At 56.7% G+C, this 17,278-nt stretch overlaps 1 protein-coding gene across 4 annotated transcripts in view; it reads left to right on the forward strand.

Annotated features, from left to right (window-relative positions):
- Window positions 1-12,130, forward strand: part of TNFRSF1B (TNF receptor superfamily member 1B) — a 32,697-nt gene extending 20,567 nt beyond the window's left edge. For 2 of the 4 annotated variants that reach the window (XM_045063764.1, XM_045063762.1), the window contains exons 5-10: window positions 364-457; window positions 899-1,137; window positions 1,663-1,740; window positions 2,325-2,359; window positions 7,700-7,907; window positions 10,210-12,130. In XM_045063764.1, the coding sequence (XP_044919699.1) occupies window positions 364-457; window positions 899-1,137; window positions 1,663-1,740; window positions 2,325-2,359; window positions 7,700-7,907; window positions 10,210-10,493 (938 nt within the window). In that variant the 3' untranslated portion in view covers window positions 10,494-12,130. The remainder of the gene's footprint in view (window positions 1-363; window positions 458-898; window positions 1,138-1,662; window positions 1,741-2,324; window positions 2,360-7,699; window positions 7,908-10,209) is intronic. The other 2 variants (XM_045063765.1, XM_045063763.1) reach the window with 1 other exon arrangement.
- Window positions 12,131-17,278: the final 5,148 nt, after the last annotated feature.

Genomic DNA, 17,278 nt, shown 5'->3' on the forward strand with positions numbered 1-17,278 from the left:
GCCAGCAGTCCTCAGGGTCCCCCGGGGCCTCTCCTGCGTGGGTGTCAGCGTGACAGCCCTGGGATCATGGGCAGTGGTGGCCAGGTGCTGGCTACCCAGCCAGCTGTCCAGCCCTCCCCCTCGCGTTCTTTCCTCCAGCACGCAGGATTAGGGACCTACTGTGTGCTCAGCCTTGGGGGGGGTCCAGAATGGGATCAGCTCTGTGTGTGCGCACGCACGTACATGCTCACGTGTGTGTTTCAAGAGGCAGAGGTGCAGACCGAGGTCCGTAGGCCCCTCAGACTTCTCCCAGAGCGCCCGTGCTGAGGCCCACTCGTTCTACTGAGAGTCTGGGTTGGTGAGGGTTCCGATCTTTCCCTGAAGGAACTGACACTTCAGACGTGGTGTGCACTCCCTGTGCCCCCGGGACCTTCTCCAACACGACATCATCCACGGACACTTGCAAGCCCCACCAGATGTGAGTGGCTGAGTCGCCGGGTTCTGCAGGAGCAGAGAGGGCGGCCCCAGGGGGACCGTGTGGTCTAGCGCAGAGAGCAGCCCTGGCGTGGGTCCTGAAATACCCCCCCCCCCCAATTCACTGCCTGGGGTCAAAGCACTGGGGAGCCTTATTCTCATCCGGGATGGCTCAACCCATAGTGGGCTGGTGGGCGGGTCCTAGCTCAGCCAGCAGGTGTACAGTAGCCTTGGCCTGGAAGTCAGCACATGGTGGGGGGCATGGGGCAGCCTGGGGCAGGGCGGGGGTGGGAGGGACAGAAGGGGTGGGGTGGCACCAGTACTGTCTCCTGCATCCTGGCTGCTGGGACTCCTTGCCTGCTGGTCTGTCTCCCGTGAGCGGGCCCAGCCATGCTGAGACCTTCTGGCCTCTGTTGTCGCCTAAGCAAACCTCCTCCTCCCCCAGCTGTAGCTCCGTGGCCATCCCGGGCAATGCCAGCATGGACGCAGTGTGCACCTCCGTGCCCCCCAGCCTGGGAATGGCCATACCCCCGGCCTCCATGTCCCAGCCAGGGCCCACACGATCCCAGCGCATGGAGCCAGCTCCAGGGCCCAGCATGGCTCCTAGCTCCTTCGTTCTGTTGCCGATGGTTCCGAGCCCCCCCACCGAAGGGCTCAGCACAGGCAACATCTCTCTTCCAATTGGTAAGTCCCAGGAGGGCTTGTTCAGCTGCTCTACTATCTCAGAGTCTTACCGAGTGCCCTCTGCAGGCTGGACCCTGTCCTCTGTCCCAGGAGGTGGGTGCTGGTGAGACCTGTCTTCTGCCAAGACCTGGTGCTGTCACTGAGGACAGCTGGTGGGGGTGGGGAGGGTGTCAGTGTTTTATCTGCAAGGGGAGATGAGATGGTCTCCTGGTTGCCGTTTCTAATGAACTCATTAGCTGGTGGGCTGGGCCAGGTCACTTCACAGGTTTCCCTTCTGGGGTTAGGACTCCAGCAGGCCATGGATCTCAAAGTGGTGCCCCGGGCACTCGATGCGGCCAATAGACACATTTCGTTTCGTATGAAGTTTTTGGCTTGTTGTCTTATAATGGAATTTGAGAGACCCCAGCCTGGGCTTACCCCCCTGTGGCATCCCAGACATCTTCGGTCATGGACTTGGCTGCTTGGGCCCTGGTGCGTTTGAGTTTGCTTTCTGCAGCTACCTCGAGCTTCTCTTTTTCTTTCTAGGACTCATCGTAGGCGTGACAGCCTTGGTTCTGCTGATGATAGGGCTGGTGAACTGTGTCATCGTGACCCAGAAAAAGAGTAGGTTTTCATGCCTTCCTTTTTCATATGTTCATCCATTTGCTCGGAAGCTTTCCTGGGGCTCCTCCCGTGAGTCCAGCACTGGGCGCAGCCGTGTGGGTCAAACACACCTGGACACGGCAGTCCTGGTCCCGCGGGAGCCCAGAGGCGGGCAAAAGGCTTTGCCTTCACTTACCTACTAGGAGGCAGGATGCCGTCTGGGCATGCAAGGGGGTAGCTGTCGGGGATTCTTGTCTGGAAGTCCTGGGGGATCTCTCCTGGCCTTCTGGAGTAGGTGGTATCGGGGCTGGGTCAGATTTCCGTGGGAAGACGTGTGCAGGACAGAGAAGGCACACTTAGGAGAGGGCGTGGTGTGAGCAAAGATGGGGCCGCTGGAGAACAGCTGGGCGTGGTGGAGGGGGGTGGGGTCAGCTGGGGAGCTGGGGCGGGGGCTTCTGTGTACCTTGTCTGGTGGGTGATTGCTGCTGCCCAGGGCTGGGCCTACTCTGAACGGTTCTACTTGGGTCCCATGCTGCCCTCCTCGTTAGAGCAGGTGTGGCCTGAGGAAGCCGCTCTCTGACTTGTCCCCTCTCTCTTCTTTACAGAGAGGCCCTTCTGCCTACAAGGAGAAGCCAATGTGGTAAGTGTCTCTCTGCCTCTCCCCTCCTCCCCTGGTCTCCCTCCTGGTGGGCTGTGTTGTTCCCACGGGAAGTCGTGAGTTCTGAAGGTCGGCTGGTCCGTCTGGTGTGAGGCGGTGTGCAGCCCTGAGGGGCCGAGGAAAGGCCAGCCAGTGTGTCCTTGGGGGTTAGGCAGCCCTTCCTGGGCTAAACGAGAGTGTGCGTGCGAAGTGCCCCATCAGAGAGCAGGGGGTCATTGGTGTCGTTGCGCACCTGGTCGCCGACCCCTGTTGTGAGGCTGGCCAGATGTGACATTCCTCATGACCTTTGTCTCCTCCTCTTTGGAAGGGGACAGTGTCTGCTCAGCCCCATGCAAGGGCTGTGCGGCTCGCTTGGGGGCAGCAGTTCTCAGCGTCTCCCTGAGGCCTCACAGACATCTCCTTCATGGGGGTGCCCTGGCCTTCCAGACTGGGCCTGGCAGGGGGTCGTCTCCGGGGTAGAGGGTTGGGGTTGGGGCCCTGCGTCCTGCGCTCTGTTCTGACCAAAGCAGCTCGCCTTCGATCTTTTTTTCTAAAGTGAGGTCTGTGAGGATTTTGCTAGAACACTGGCAGGGTAGCTCATCGGTTTCTCCTCAGGAAGACGTTCGGTTGCAAGTGACTTAAAGCAAAGGGGGTTTGTCTTTTTCACGTCCCAGAGAGTCGAGGGGCTGTCAGCTGCTGGCACCATTCAGGTGCATCCTTCTGTGAGGCCCGCAGGACCCCCGGCTCTGCCCCCTTCCACGTGTCAGCTTCTGTTCTCTTGCTTGTGGCCTTACCTTGTGAGATCGCGGGCCCCACTCTGGATGTGACCTTCAGGTCTGAGGCAGAAAGAAGTGGGGAACGTGGCCAGGCCAGCAGTGGTCAGGAGGTCAGGAACTGTCCCCGGAGCCCTGGGTGGGCTTCTCTTTTCTTATTGGCCAGAGCCCTGCCGTGGGACCACCCCTGGCTGTTCCCAGCCTCTGTGGGGGAGGAGGGGAGGGACAGGGCTTGGGAACGGGTGCCGGATGAGCCAGAGCAGTGTGTGCTGTGACCTCCACCTGGTAGGCAGGGGAGGTTTTTTTAACCCACTTTACAGATGAGGAAATAGAGTCTGAGGAGCTCCCTCTGTGTTCCCAGTCCTGCTTGGTCAAGGTCTCTCAACTTCAGCCATTTTAATATCTGGGGCCAGATAAGTCTTTGTCACGGAGGTTTGAGGGGTAGGGGGAAGCTGTCCTCTGCTCTGGGGGCTGTTCACCAATATCACTGGTTGTTTCTCAGGAATGACAGCTGAAATTGTTTCCGGATATTGCTTAAGTGTCACCTTGAGGCCAGAATTGCCCCTGATCCAGAACCACCATGCTAGGGAAATGCTCCACCCTTGGTGGCCCAGAGCACGAGGTTTACACAGGGAATTGGCCTTGGGAAGGAGCAGAGACTGATCTCAGCTCCTGAAGTTGCCGGCAGGAAAAGAATTGCAGAGGGGAACGTGACTTGCCCAAGGTCACACAGCAGTGTGTCTCTGGCCCATCTGCTCTGCAGTGTTGCTGCAGACAAACGTAGGGGCTTAGACATGCACAGGGCTTCTCAGCCGCCACCCCCCCCCCCCAAAGGCCACGCCTTCCTCTCCTCTGGTTTTGGTTCAGGGGCACTGACAGCTGCTGCCTGGCAGGGTGCAGAGCAAGGGCTCCCTCCCGGCTCCTGCCAGCCGCTCGGCTCCTGCAGCCCGTGTCCCCACCAAGGGTTTCCCAGCAGTCGAGGCAGCAAACGTGTCTTGGGCGTGGCCCTGTGGCCTCCACTTCCCCTTTCCGTTCCCTGAGTTTCATGTTCACTGAGAATAACTTGATTATTTGCTGAGTGCGGTTGAGCGAAGAGCCCAGTGGTGTGCTGGTAACCGGCTCTCTGGGCTGCTAAAAAACCCAACAAACCCCGACTCTGATGGGTGGTGTTTGCGCACAACACTGCAACCGTTCCCACTGTGGCCGGGTTCAGGCTCCCGAGAGCTTCCTCACTACTTAGTGGGGAAGCAGCCCGGGAGCCCCGCCAGGCCCTTCGCCTGTGCCCCCATGCATCCCTCGGGAGGGAAGCCCCACCACGATTGCGTGTTGCTGCTCAGGAGATGAACCCAGGGAGGGTCAGGGACCCGTGTAAGGTTAGACACCTGGGTGAGTGGCCGAGCCTGGGTTTTGCAAGCTCCATGGGAATCCGCAGGCCTCTGCCCGCGCCTAGGGTGGGCCTGCCCCTCACCCCCGCCGGGGCCCTCTGCTGCCCCCTCTCCCACCCGTGCCCCCACGCTTGGCCGGTGCCCAGCTCTTCCTCGGCGGTGGGCCGCTGTCCCTGCTTGGGGGCTGGGGTAGGAAGTGCAGAGACCCCGCGCCTCCTGTCCCTCCTGCTGCAGGGGTAACACCAAGGCTCCGTGAGGGACAGTGGCTTCCCTCCGTTCGGAAGAGGCCGGCAGATCCACGTGTGTGAGCTCACCTACAGTCACTCCCATAGACACGCCCCGGCAGGGCTCACGTTTCACAGCAGAGTGAATGTTTGTGAGGCGAGGAGCAGAGCACTGCTGAGTCTCACAGCCTAGGCTACAGCCCAGGCTCCAACCCAGGCAGAATGATTATTGCCCCAGGTGTCTTGCCTAGGAAATTTGGGCTCAGAGAAGTTCAGGAACTTTCCCAAGGTCACACAGCTGATGAGAGTGGCCTGGCACACCAGCCTAGGAGGGCCTCTCCTCACCAGCCCCAGCACGCACATGAACTTCCCACTCACAGATATGCACCCCTCCCCCCCATAGACAGGTGTGTGTGCACCCTTCACACCCTCCACCCCCACACCTGTACATTCAGATGTGAGCCTCACGAGCACGTGCTCGCACAGGCAAACACGGAAGCCGTGGGACTCTGGAGGGCCTGGCTGGGGGCTCTGTCCTGCCCATGGCGGGGCTGGGCCATGATCAGGGCGGGCTGTCTGCAGTCCTGTGTTTTTGAGCGAGCCTCCTCAGTACTCCCCGCCCGGCCCAAGCGGTAGAACTCAGGATCCATCTTCCCCGCTCAGAGCCTACTTGAACTTTGCTACTTGTGGCTTGGGGGGAAGGACGCGGACTGTGACCTTTGGGGGTTCCTGTTCTTTCCAGCCCTAGCCACGAGCAGAGGAGCAGGGTACTGGCCCCAAAAATCCCTTCTCTGGAGGTAGTGAGGTAGTGAGAAGTGACATTTGGATGGCCCTCCGGTCCCTCCTCCTCCCCGTCCAAGTCGGAGCAGGGTTAGAATGCTGTCCAGTGGCCTAAGTCAGACCACCTGGGCCAAGCTTCAGCCTGCACTTGAAATGCCCTCCATCCCTCCAAAGCCAGGGGCTGTAAACCAGGAAGGCAGCATCTCTGCTACACTGATTCTCTGTGCCTCTGCCACGGACCAGACCGGCCCTGTGATACGGAGCCGGGGACTCACCTTCTCTGGGACTCCGTGTCCTCAAGGGATAGCTTATAAAAAAGACCCTACAGTCTGATGACAGTGGGCCGGCCTCAGGGAATTGAGGGCTGGGGCAGGCTCATTTGTGGGAGAGGCCGTAGCCCTGGTAGGCTGGGCTGGGGGCTGGGGGCTGGCTAGAGTGAGTGGGCTGCCCAGAGCACACTTGAAATTGTTGCTCCCTGGGGAGCCCGGGGAGCAGGAATGAGGCCAAGGGGTCCCAGCCTTTCCTGGGGAGCAGGGGCTGACATACCCCCGTCCCTATAGCAGAGGCCTGCCGTCTTGACCCTCACCACCCCCCTTCCTCTTCTGTCCTCCTGGTCGCACCCCCCCCCCCGCCCTTCATTTGCCGTGGTTGCCATCCCGACCGGACCCTTGCATCCTGCCAGGCCAGGGGCCAAGGGCAGCAAATGAGAACATGAGCCCTTCTGTCTCCCTTTTTTCTGGGATCCAGCAATCAGTAAGAACCCCAAGGCAAGGAGTGCTTGTGTGCCTGTTCAGGGGGTGTGGACCGGCCACAGGCTCTGATGTGCTTCCCCGCGGGGGTGCCTGGATAGCACCTCATTGTCTTGAGCCTCCAGAGCCGAAAACCCAGACACTCAGGAAAGGGGTCACGGTTTTAGCCCACCTGGACCATGTCTTGACTGTGTGGCGTTGGACAAAGAACTCAACCTGTCTGGACCTCGGGTCCTTCCTCTGCCAACACTGGCAGAGTTGGAAGTTTCGAGATAGAGTCTTGGAAGGACTTCATCCCCTTGGCACTGGATGGCCCTCAGATATTGGCTACTACTTTATTATTATGGTTGGTGTCATTCGTGTTCTTCTGTGGGAAGAAGGTAGGAGGCGCAGTCACAGGGCAGGCTTGGTGAGCGGAATCTGGAAAGACTTGCCGGCACCCCACGGCTGAGGGTCTTAAGCTAGGGCTGTCTACACCGCATTGATGGATCCAACGCAAGGGCCAGCAGACATTGTCCCTGAAGGGGCCAGATGGCAAATATTTCAGGCTTTCTGGATCGTACAGTTTCTGTCGTAGCTACTCAAGCCTGGCGCCGGAGGAGGAAAGCCACACACGTCAGCCAGTGCAAGGGGCTGTGTATGGACACTAACACTTGCGCGTCAGAACATTTTGCAAGTCACAAAATATTATTTAAACATTTCCCCAACCATTTAAAAAATATAAGACGCCTTCTTGGCTTGTGTCCTGTACGTACAAAAAACAGTAGCAGGCCAGATTCGGCTCGTGGTGGTAAGTGTGCCGAGCCCTCACGTAAGGAACCCCGGGCCCAGGCCTTCACGGTGGACCAGGCATGGTTCTGAGCACGTGGCAGGTAGTCAGCCGTTTACTCTTTGCAACAACCCTAGGAGCCAGGTTTTTAATGCTCCCCCAATAATACGAAAGAAGGAGGCACAGAAGGGCTAGGGCACTTGTCCAGGTCACACAGCTAAGTAAGTGAAGGAGCCATGATTTGTACCCACGTGTTCTTGTCTGTCCCAAGTCTGCGCTCTCGGCTGCTAGGCTGGGCCACGTCATTCCGTGCCGTTGGAGTGACCTTAGGAGAGTCACTCTCCTTCTCCAGGCCTCTGCTTCCCTGATGCAGAACGAGGGTGAAAGGCTTGCCCCACCTCCAGGACAGCTCGGAGGACAGGGCCGCACGGGCCCACCGTCCTCGGCTCACGCTCCCGGAGGCCAGCCAGGCGCTGGTGACAGAAACCGTGCAGATTCCCACCGTCCTGAAAGCGCCGTGTGTGGGGGGACCGTGCCCGCGTGGGCCGGGGCGCGGCATCAACCGCAACGCTGACCTCACGGGGTGGGGGGGGGCAGGTGGGTGAGAAGGAGGAAGGGGCAGGAGGAGCCGGCTGACCGCGCTCTGCGCTCCCGCCCCTCCAGCCTCACCTGCCGGCTGATGACGCCCGAGGCGCCCAGGGCGCAGAACAGCAGCACCTGCTGACCACCGCCCCCAGCTCCAGCAGCAGCTCCCTGGAGAGCTCAGCCAGCACCGCAGACAGGGGGGCGCCCGCCAGGACCCCGACGCCGGCACCAAGCGCCGAGAAGGCCAGTGGGTCCGGGGAGGCCCGGGCCGGCTCCGGCGGCTCAGGTGAGAGGCGGGAACCCACCTGGCTTCCTTCCCTGCCACCCCCCACCTCCAGCTCTCTGTCACCCGCCAGCCTTGTCTCCCTCGGGTGCAACACGAGCCACAGACCTCTTTCATTTCTCTGAGCCCAGAAAATCTTGCCTACCTTTGCCCGTGTGGTTTCTTTCCCCAGGAACACCTTCCCTTCTACACAATCCCAGCTTGTCCTTGGAGTCCCTGATATCTAGGAAGGGAGTTTTCCTATATGTTATAATATATAAATAAACATATATTTAAATATTTATAATTAAATATAAATAATTAAATATTTATATATTTGTGTATAAGTTTATATTTATTTATATATAATTAAATATTTTTATACATGTATTATCACATAGTTACATATTATATAGTTTCTTGTATATTATATAAGTTACTATATAACATTAAATATGCTCATATTAAGACCTATTATGTTTTACAGATGAGGACATTGAGGCCCAGAGAGGTTGAAGCATTTGTTCAGGGGCACACAGCTAGCCAGGAAGACCCCCTGGGTACTCAGGCTCCAGAGTCCTGGGGTGCAAAGCTAGATGAAGAAATGGGTGTCTTCAGGGCTCCACTCACTGTGGCCCATTGTCCAGTCCCTTTGGGCCTGGGGCTTCAGGATTGCGGGGACCTCGTGGGTTCTGGAGAAGCCACACAGAATGCATTTTGCCCTGGGCCTGGTCCATGGCAGGGGTCACCCGTGGCAAGAAGCTTCAGAGCCCACAGTGGAGGGAGGCCCTTCCGGGGTCTCCCCCAAGAAAGCCTGGGCCTTCTTTGGATGTACTGTACTGACAGACTCCTTAACCCTTCTGAGCCTCAGTTTCCTCATCTGGAGAGGAGCATGGCCTCGCCTTGGCAGGGCTGCACCATCTTTCCTCCCTGTCACCTGTTCTAGGACTGCCACCCACCGCCCCCGACTGCCGCCCGCACCAAGGGGCACCACCCGTGCCCCCTGCCGTAGGCTGCCCTAGTCATTCTGATGTCTTGCTGGTGCCCCACCCCAGCTTGAGAGCCCCCCCAGGAAGGGGCGTAGCTTGTGGTCCTAAACCTTCGTTGAATGAGCAAACGGAGCCCCAGATATAAACTCGTGGTTTTTGTCCATCTCTGGGATTCATCTTTCCGATTGCCTAGCCGCATCTCCACGGTCATCCTGCTGCGGCTTCCTCCTTGGCTCACACGTGGATCCTTGACCACGGCCGTCCACCTCTTCTACCCTCCACCCCTGCTCTCTGGTGTCACCTCGGCTCTCCCCCTCTCTCCGCCCACCCCAGCACCTCCCTCTCCTGTGGGAACATGTGGCTGTGCCCCCTTCGTGGTCACCCATCCGCCCCGGCAGTGTCTCATTCACCAGGGTGGAAATTTCCTTCCGGCCCAATGAGTTCAGCCCTCCCTCGCTTGGCCTCTTTGTGGCTGTTCTGAGCAGAGCAGCTGGCTGTCTCCATCCTGCTCTCAGGCTTCCCCAGAGTTGCAGCCCTCCCCTGCATGCTTGGCTACTTGGCACGTCCCCGCAAGGACAGCAGGGGCAGCTCCCCCTCTTAGAGAGGCTTGCGCGCATCCAGCCCCTTATACTTAGCCCCTCGTCCCTCACCGAGTTAGGAAACGCAGGTGCCCACAGGGCCGGGCAGGAAGGTGCGCGTGAACCTGCCCCAGACCTCCTGGCTTCAGTGATGGGGACAGTCCACCACCCACCCCATTCTGGAATCCCAGATCTATGAAATCACAGAGGCAGCCCTATGTGGAGGAAACAGGAGCTGCTAGGAATAAAGGCAATGTCAAGGTCAAAGTTGCATCTCCATAAGGGAGCAATTTCCAAACCCTTTGATGTGGACTTGGCAGCCAGCAGATAAGGGGCCACTGACAGAGGAGTCTGGTCTTTCCCTGGTTGGTCCCGCCAGGACTGCCAAGGCTTCCTGCAGGTCCGGGAAGAGAACTCCGCCTGGCTTCCGGTCCCTGCTCGCTTCTCCAATTCTTTGCGGGGTGTGTGTTTTGTGCTCCGAGAACCTTCACCGGCTTTATGTAACTGGCTCCTCCCATCTGTGGGGTTGATGTGAGTGGGAAATTATTTGACAGACGAGGAAACGAACACATGAAGGTTAAGCGACTCGCCCGAGGTTACACAGCAGAGCTGGGCTAGAACCGTGGCCTCTAGGCTCCGGCTCGGCGCTCTTCTTGACCCTTTTGTCTTAATGTGTCTCTTGGGCAGCAGACGGGCCTGGCCGACCTCCTCCACTCCAGGAACCCCCTACTGACCGCCCCTCCCCCGTCTTCTGTTCAGCAGAGACTTCCTCCGGTGGCCACGGGACCCAGGTCAACGTCACCTGCATCGTGAATGTGTGCAGCAGCTCCGACCACGCCTCTCAGTGCACCTCACAGGCCAGTTACACGAAGGGGGACGTGGGCGCCAGCCCCTCCGTTTCCCCAGATGACGAGCAGGTCCCCTTCTCCAAGGAAGAATGCCCTTTTCAGTCCCAGCCGGGGGCCCCAGAGACTCTGCTGGCGAGCCCAGAGGACAAGCCACTGCCCCTTGGCGTGCCTGACGCTGGGATGATGCCCAGTTAGCCAGACTGGTGCGAGTCACGTCTCAGCCACGGTGGGCTCTTCCCTGGTCCTCCTGGGCCTCCCACCCGCAGGACTCTAGCTCTTTCTGGGCCAAATTCCTTTAGTGGCCACCACCGCCTCAGAATTCCTCTCGTCTACTGGCAGAAGAATTGTGGAAAACCGCTCCTGTCGCGGTGTGTGTCCTTCTCAGAAGGCTCGCTGGACACGGACGTGCCGGCCAGCCTGGGGCCAGACCCCGCCGCTCTGAGAGCTGCCCCCCAGCTGGTTCTGTGAGTTGGGCTTCTGCAGCCCTCATTTTGTTTCTGATCCCTGGGTGCTGCCCAGCTCTGGCTCCCTGGGAGGCCCCAGCATCCTGCCTTCCAGTGTGGCCTACCGGGGAAGACGGACGCTGCGTGAGTGGTCCCCGGAGAAGGGGCCGTGGAAAAGGAGCAGTGCTTGGGCCTTGAGTGCCGAGACCACAGGATGGTTCCAGCGGGGGCCGGGCGGTGCGGGGGTGTGTGTCATGGATCGGATGGTCCTGTGCAGGGAGGGGGTGGCAGCACCTGCAGGGGACCGGGGTCGCCCCACCTCCCCACATTCGCTGGTACCATCTCCAGATCCATTCCTGCCAGCTTCACCTCTTGCACGATGGTGGGAGAATCAGAACCCCCGAGAGCCAAGCTATGTGAGTCCTGTAGCTGGGGCAAGATGGCAGACTTCTAGCCGAAAATCTGCCAACTTCAGCATGGGGCAATTAAAAAATAAAAAAGCGCCATGCAGGCCAACAAGCCAAGGAAAGGACAAAGCCAAACTTTGAGTTTGTGCAAGGCCACACCCCGGTCAGGGAATTTCAGGGCCTGGAGATGCCTGAGGCCCACAGCCGTCTCTCCTCCTACCTCATGGGCCTTGCTCTGCCTCCCGAGGAGGGGCTCCTCTTCGCCTCGGCCCCCCTCGCTGTTCCTGGAGTCCCAGGCCCCAGGGAAAGCACGGGACCACTTGGGTATTGTGCCTGCCGTGATCTCAGGTGGACATAGGGTGCTGAGAGCCAGCCTTGTGTCCGTGTGTCTGTCGTGCGCGGCTGGTCTGTGTAGCCATGTTGTGGGGTTGAATGGCCTGCCCGAGGCAGCTGCAATCAGTAATTTTGTCAAACCATTCTTCTCCATTGAAGAGTCCGTCTGCTCCCCCCAGTCCATGCCCGGAGTCCCACAGAGCATGGCTTGTGGCCCTCACTGGATTCTGGAAGGAGCAGGGGACTCCTGGAGAAGCCAGTTGGGTCCCAGGTACTTGGATCTCTTGCTGAAGAAGACCATTGGACTTGGACTTGGCAGCTGAACTTTTGGAGGGTGGGAGAGTCCAGCCTTTACCATGAAGAGAAAGTAAAAGCTTCCTCGAAATCCGCATTCCCTGGGAGTCCAGACTGGCCGGGCTCCCCGCCGGTGCAGGACGCCGGGCAGTGATGGAGCGTGTCTGCCCCCTGGTGGACCGTCCTGGGACGACCTCAGCCTCCCTGCTCTTTCCCAGGGCAGCTCTGAATTGCAAGGAGGCCCTTTCTGGATGTGGCCTCAGTTCCCAGGTTTGTGTGGATCCCAAGACAGAGTTTGTACTGTATATACTGGACAGCATTCCCGCTTCTCAATAAACCTCCTGTTTGTTTCACACACGGGCTCCTGGCTCTGGCTTCGGGTCTGAGCTGGGGTTCGCCCGTGGTCCTACTTGCCTGCCGCCCATGTGTAGGGAGAGATGGAGTCCGGGTCACGGGGCTGACTGGCCCGTGCTGTGTCCGGACCCTGGAAGCTCCCCCAAAGCACAGCTGAGCTTTGCTGAGAGCCTGGCCACTCCCTTGGGACCAGAATCCCCCCGCCGGCCTCTTGACTATGCCCTCATCAGCCCTGTCCCTCAGTGTCATTGACTCTTGGGGTGAGGCACTGCTCTTGGGGTGAGCCAGGGTCTCTACAGATCTCCTTGTTCACATGTAGCACCCCTTCTCACTTAGGGGGTGAGCCTCTGCCCCTCCCTCCCCACACACATACAGCCAGGGGATAGTTCTGGATGTGACCTTTGACCTGTTTCTGAGGCAGGAGCAGTTTTCCAGAACAAAGGATGGGGAGAGATTGCAGGCAGACGGGGTTCATGTAAAGGCCGGGAGGGAGAGAAGAGACCCTGGGCCTTGAATTCACTAAGCCAACCCCTGGGTCACTCACCCTTTTTCCTGGGTCACGGTCACTCCCTCAGAACGACGCTCCTCATTCTCGGTGATTTCCTGGACTTCTCCTCCCACAGCCCTGCCCTCTCCTCTACCCGTACCCTAGAGCAGGGCTGGCAACCCTCCCGTACAGAGCCGTCTAGTACGCATTTCAGGCTTGGGGACTCATAACGGTTCTGTGACTACTCAGCTCTGCGGCTGAGGCAGGCGACAGACAGGACATCAACCAGAGAGGGTCTGGAGTGTTTTCCACGCCACCCGGCAATTCCCCAGTTCTCCGCAGACACCGGCGAGGCGCCCTCCAAAACGAACTCCGTTCTGATGCTCTACCTGGCGGGAGCACTGGACCCAGCAGTCGAGGGGCTCGGCCCCACTAGCCCGCCCCCCACTTCAGACACCAGTCACCCGGGCAAGTGGTCTCACCTGTGCTTCAGGCTCCCCGGCTATAAACCAGAGCTTCCCCACGAGCCCTCTCCTTCGGTTCCATTCATCTGTACAGCGGCCTATGGAACTCCGGACACCTGTTTACTCACTGGATTACCGGTTTCTTACAAAGCCTGTAACTCGGACTCAGGAACGGCCAGTGGGAAGAGATGCATAAGGCAAGGTGGGAATGGGCTGGAGCTTCCATGGTCCCCTACATCGGCCACCCTCCCAGCTTCTTCGCGTGGCCACCAATGCTGAAGCTGGCCGAACCCTGTCCTCTTGGGTCTTTATGGTGGTTTCATTAGATGGGCATGGTCCATGAACTCATTGGCCATTGGTGATGGAGTCAACCTCCAGCCCCTCTCCCCAGCCCAGAGGTGCAGGTGAGGGGTTCCCGCCTTCTGATCCCATGGTTGGTTTCCTTGGCAACCAGCCCCCATGCTCAGCAGCTTTCCTCCAGTTACCCCAGTAACATCTACTCAGCTGTGGTTGAAACGGGTTTGTCGGGAATAACAAGACACTCCTTTCATCTTTGTGACTTAAGCACTTTCCCGAACTGAGTACGCAGGGCCCAACATAAGAACAAAAAATGCTCCCATTGCTCTGATCAGTTAGGAAATTTGAAGCCTTTTAAGGGCCAGAAACAGAGGATGGAGACCAAATAGGTAGTTCTTATTATAAATCACAAGATCAGGGCGCCTGGGTGGCTCAGATGGTTAGATGTCTGCCTTCCACTCACGTCGTGATCCCAGGGGTCCTGGGATCGAGCCCTATGTTGGGCTCCCAGCTCAGTGGGGAGTCTGCTTCTCCCTCTGCCTCTCCCCCTGCTTGTGCTCTTTCAAACGAATAAATAAATAAATAAAAATCTTAAAAAAAAAAAAACAATTAAAACACAATATCAGAGGGGGTAAATTTGTCTGATCGGGTAAAACGGGCCACATGCAGCCCCTCCTGCCTCTTTTTCTTTGTTAACCATGATGGAACAAGTGGTTTGGCTGAAGCGGGCCAGTGCGGGGGGTGGGCAGCGGGGGTCATGGTGACTGTTTCTTCTCCATGTAATCTTCATGCCATCATCATTGCTGTGGGGTGCTCTGGCGCACTAACAGAGAAGTCAAGACTTGGGGGTCCCCCTCCCAAAACCTGTGTGCCCAGGTGTGACCACTTCCCATGTGACCTGGGTTGGGGGGTTGTTAATTAACTTCTCTGTGCCTCAGCCTCCTTATCTGCTGAAATATTAGGATTAAAATCGTACCTCCCTCAGAGTGAGGGATTACTTGAGTTACTGTCTGTAAAACACTTAGAATTACGCCTGGCACATAGTACGTGCTCAGTAAATGGTAGTTGCTGTTTTGTGTGTAGGTAGGTGCTGGGGATGCGAGAGTTTGGGGCAGCCAAGGTCCTTGTCCAGAACTGACATGCTAGGACAGACTGTAAAGAAACACATGTAGGCCGTGCCAGGTGACGGGCAGTGCTAAGAAAAAAGCAGCAACAGGGACGGGGCTGGGGGGCTGGGGTGCTTTTAGCTAGCTGGGTGGGTTGGGGAAAGCTTCTTGGAGGAGATGCTGTTTGAGCAGAGGCCTTGAGTGAAGAGAGGGCGGTACAGCCTTGGGCCTCGGGGGTGGGGCAGGACAGGAGGTCCTGAGGGCTGCTTTAGAAGCCACTGGAAAGGATGTTGGGTTTTACGCTTCAGTATGTAGGAGGGTCCGGGGAGTATGAGATGTTCCTTAAGTTGCCTAGTCTAAGAGTTGGGAAATGTATTTATTTGGCGGGTGGAGAAACACAGAGAGAGGGACAAGAAGATTCACGCTGAGCACAGAGACCAAGGTAGCAGGCCATCCCAGGACCCTGAGATTAAGACCTGAGCCGAAACCAGAAGTCAGATGCCATCACTGACCGCTGTCACCCCAGCGCCCTGACAGCCTTCAATTATTTGATCTCCATTATTGCCTTAGGAGATAGGCCAAGTACCCATTATCCCCGCTCTGCAGAGGAGGACACCTAGGGGCAGGGCGGAGGTTTGATACTTATCTAGAATCTAGTCTAGAGGACGGCCTGTTCCTGTGGGAGGCTCTTGATAACCAGCCCTTTAGAATTTCCCAAGAAAATCAACTACGCCTGGATTTAAAGGGCAAGTACTTTCTCTCTCCCGGGACAGCCTGGAGCTCCGTAGTCAAAAGGGGACAAGCAGGGCAGATCTAGCAAGCCAGGAGGTTGAGTGGAGAGGCTGCTTGGGGTAAAGCTAAGGGTGAGGAGTCCCAGGATCCTGTCCCCAGGTACCTGCAGTGTGAACCTAAAGCAGCCACTGTCCCCGCCTGGAGCTCAGAGCTTCCTGCTGTAAGATGAGGGGCTGGCCCTGAGCTGTGGTCTAGCCTTGTCCTTCCCATAGGGCTTGTCTGCATTTCTTCCTCCCATCCCCCCTCCCTCCCTCCCTCCCTCCCTCCCTCCTTTTTTTCCTCTTTCTTTTCTCTCTCTCTCTTTCATGATTTTATTCATTTGAGAGAGTGAGGAAGGGAGAGAGCACGAGTGGGATGAGGGGGAGAGGAAGAAGCAGATTCTCCACTGAGCAGGGAGCCCGATGTGGGACTCGATCCCAGGACCCCAGAATCATGACCTGAGCCCAAGGCAGATGCCTAACCCACTGAGCTACCGGCCTGTCTGCATTTTCCCAAGAGACTCTGGACTGGTGCTGTCAAATACAGTAGCCACTAGGCATGTGTGGCTATTGAGCATCTGAGTGTACTAGTCCAAACTGAGATGTGTGCACTACATCGCAATGCAGAATACTGAATGAATTTTGAAGACTTAGTACAAAACATATATATATATAGTGAGAGAGAGAGAGCCCCCTGCTGAGCAGGGAGCCCGACGCCGGGCTCGATCCCAGCACCCTGGGATCATGACCTGAGCTGAAGGCAGCCGCTTAACCGACTGAGCCACTCAGGCATCCCTTGGGTAAATATTTAGTAGGAGGATTGCCGTCTGGTAAACATACCTTCACAGATTCCAAAGTGAGGGCCCAAAGACTCAGTAATACTAGTTGAATGAGTGGTGTCCATGCATCTGCATTTTTATTTATGTATTTATTTATTTTTAAAGATTTTATTTATTTATTTGACAGAGATCACAAGCAGGCAGAGAGGCAGGCAGAGAGCGGAGGAAGCAGGTTCCCTGCAGAGCAGAGAGCCTGATACGGGGCTCGATCCCAGGACCCGGGGTTCATGACCTGAGGGGAAGCCAGAGGCTTTAACCCACTGAGGCACCCAGGTGCCCCTGCATCTGCATTTTTAATAAACTCCTCAGGTATAGCCAGATGTTTCTGTGCTAGAAGATCTGGACTCTGAGAACCTTCTTCTCTAACGGGCTCCTTCTCTTTTGCCTTCCGTCTATGGAGTCTGAGGTTTTATACCCAAACCTTAGCCCCCAGGTGGACTCAGGACTGAGATTTGGATAGGTTATTCCCACTCCAGAGGAACTCAGATCTTGCCAGGTATGTGCAGCCCATAGTCACCTTCATTAGCTCAGCATCACGAGAGCTGATAATCACTACAGCAAATACACTGTTGCAAACTTACCATTATGTCTCCTGTATCTTTTGATTTTTTATGAGCCTGAGGTCTTCTTCCTGTCCTTCTGCAGCTAAGGCAGGATGACCTGCTAATTTGTTCATTTATTCCTTCATTCACATATAACACTTTTAAATGAGTCTTTTCTGTGCTAGGCAATGTCTAGGTGCTGGAGAGGCATTTGTGAAAAAGATAAAATCACTGCTTTCAGGGAACTTTCAAGGTGGAGAAAGGTGACAAGGCAAGTATAAACAAATAAGATAATTTCAAATAGCATTAAGGTCTGTGAAGAAAACACAACTGGGTGATGGTTGAAGGGAACTTTAGATAAGATGGTAAGGAAATGCTCTCTGGAGTGGAATATTTGAAACCAGAAGGAATGGACTGTAGGACTATCCAAGGTTGCTCTGTAGCCACCAGCCACTTATGGCTGGGAACTGTGGCTGGTTCGTATTGAGATGCACCGTAAGTATAAAATACAGACTAAATTTTAAAAATTTACTATTAAAACCCCTTAAAATATCTCATTGATTCTTTTTTCTGTTGACTACAGGTTGAGATGATCATGTATTGGACATATTGAATTAAATGAAATACATTACTCATTTTCACTT

Source organism: Mustela putorius, unplaced genomic scaffold, assembly GCF_011764305.1.
Source record: "Mustela putorius furo isolate JIRA1106 unplaced genomic scaffold, ASM1176430v1.1 tig00003853_pilon_pilon_pilon, whole genome shotgun sequence".
Lineage (NCBI taxonomy): Eukaryota > Metazoa > Chordata > Mammalia > Carnivora > Mustelidae > Mustela > Mustela putorius.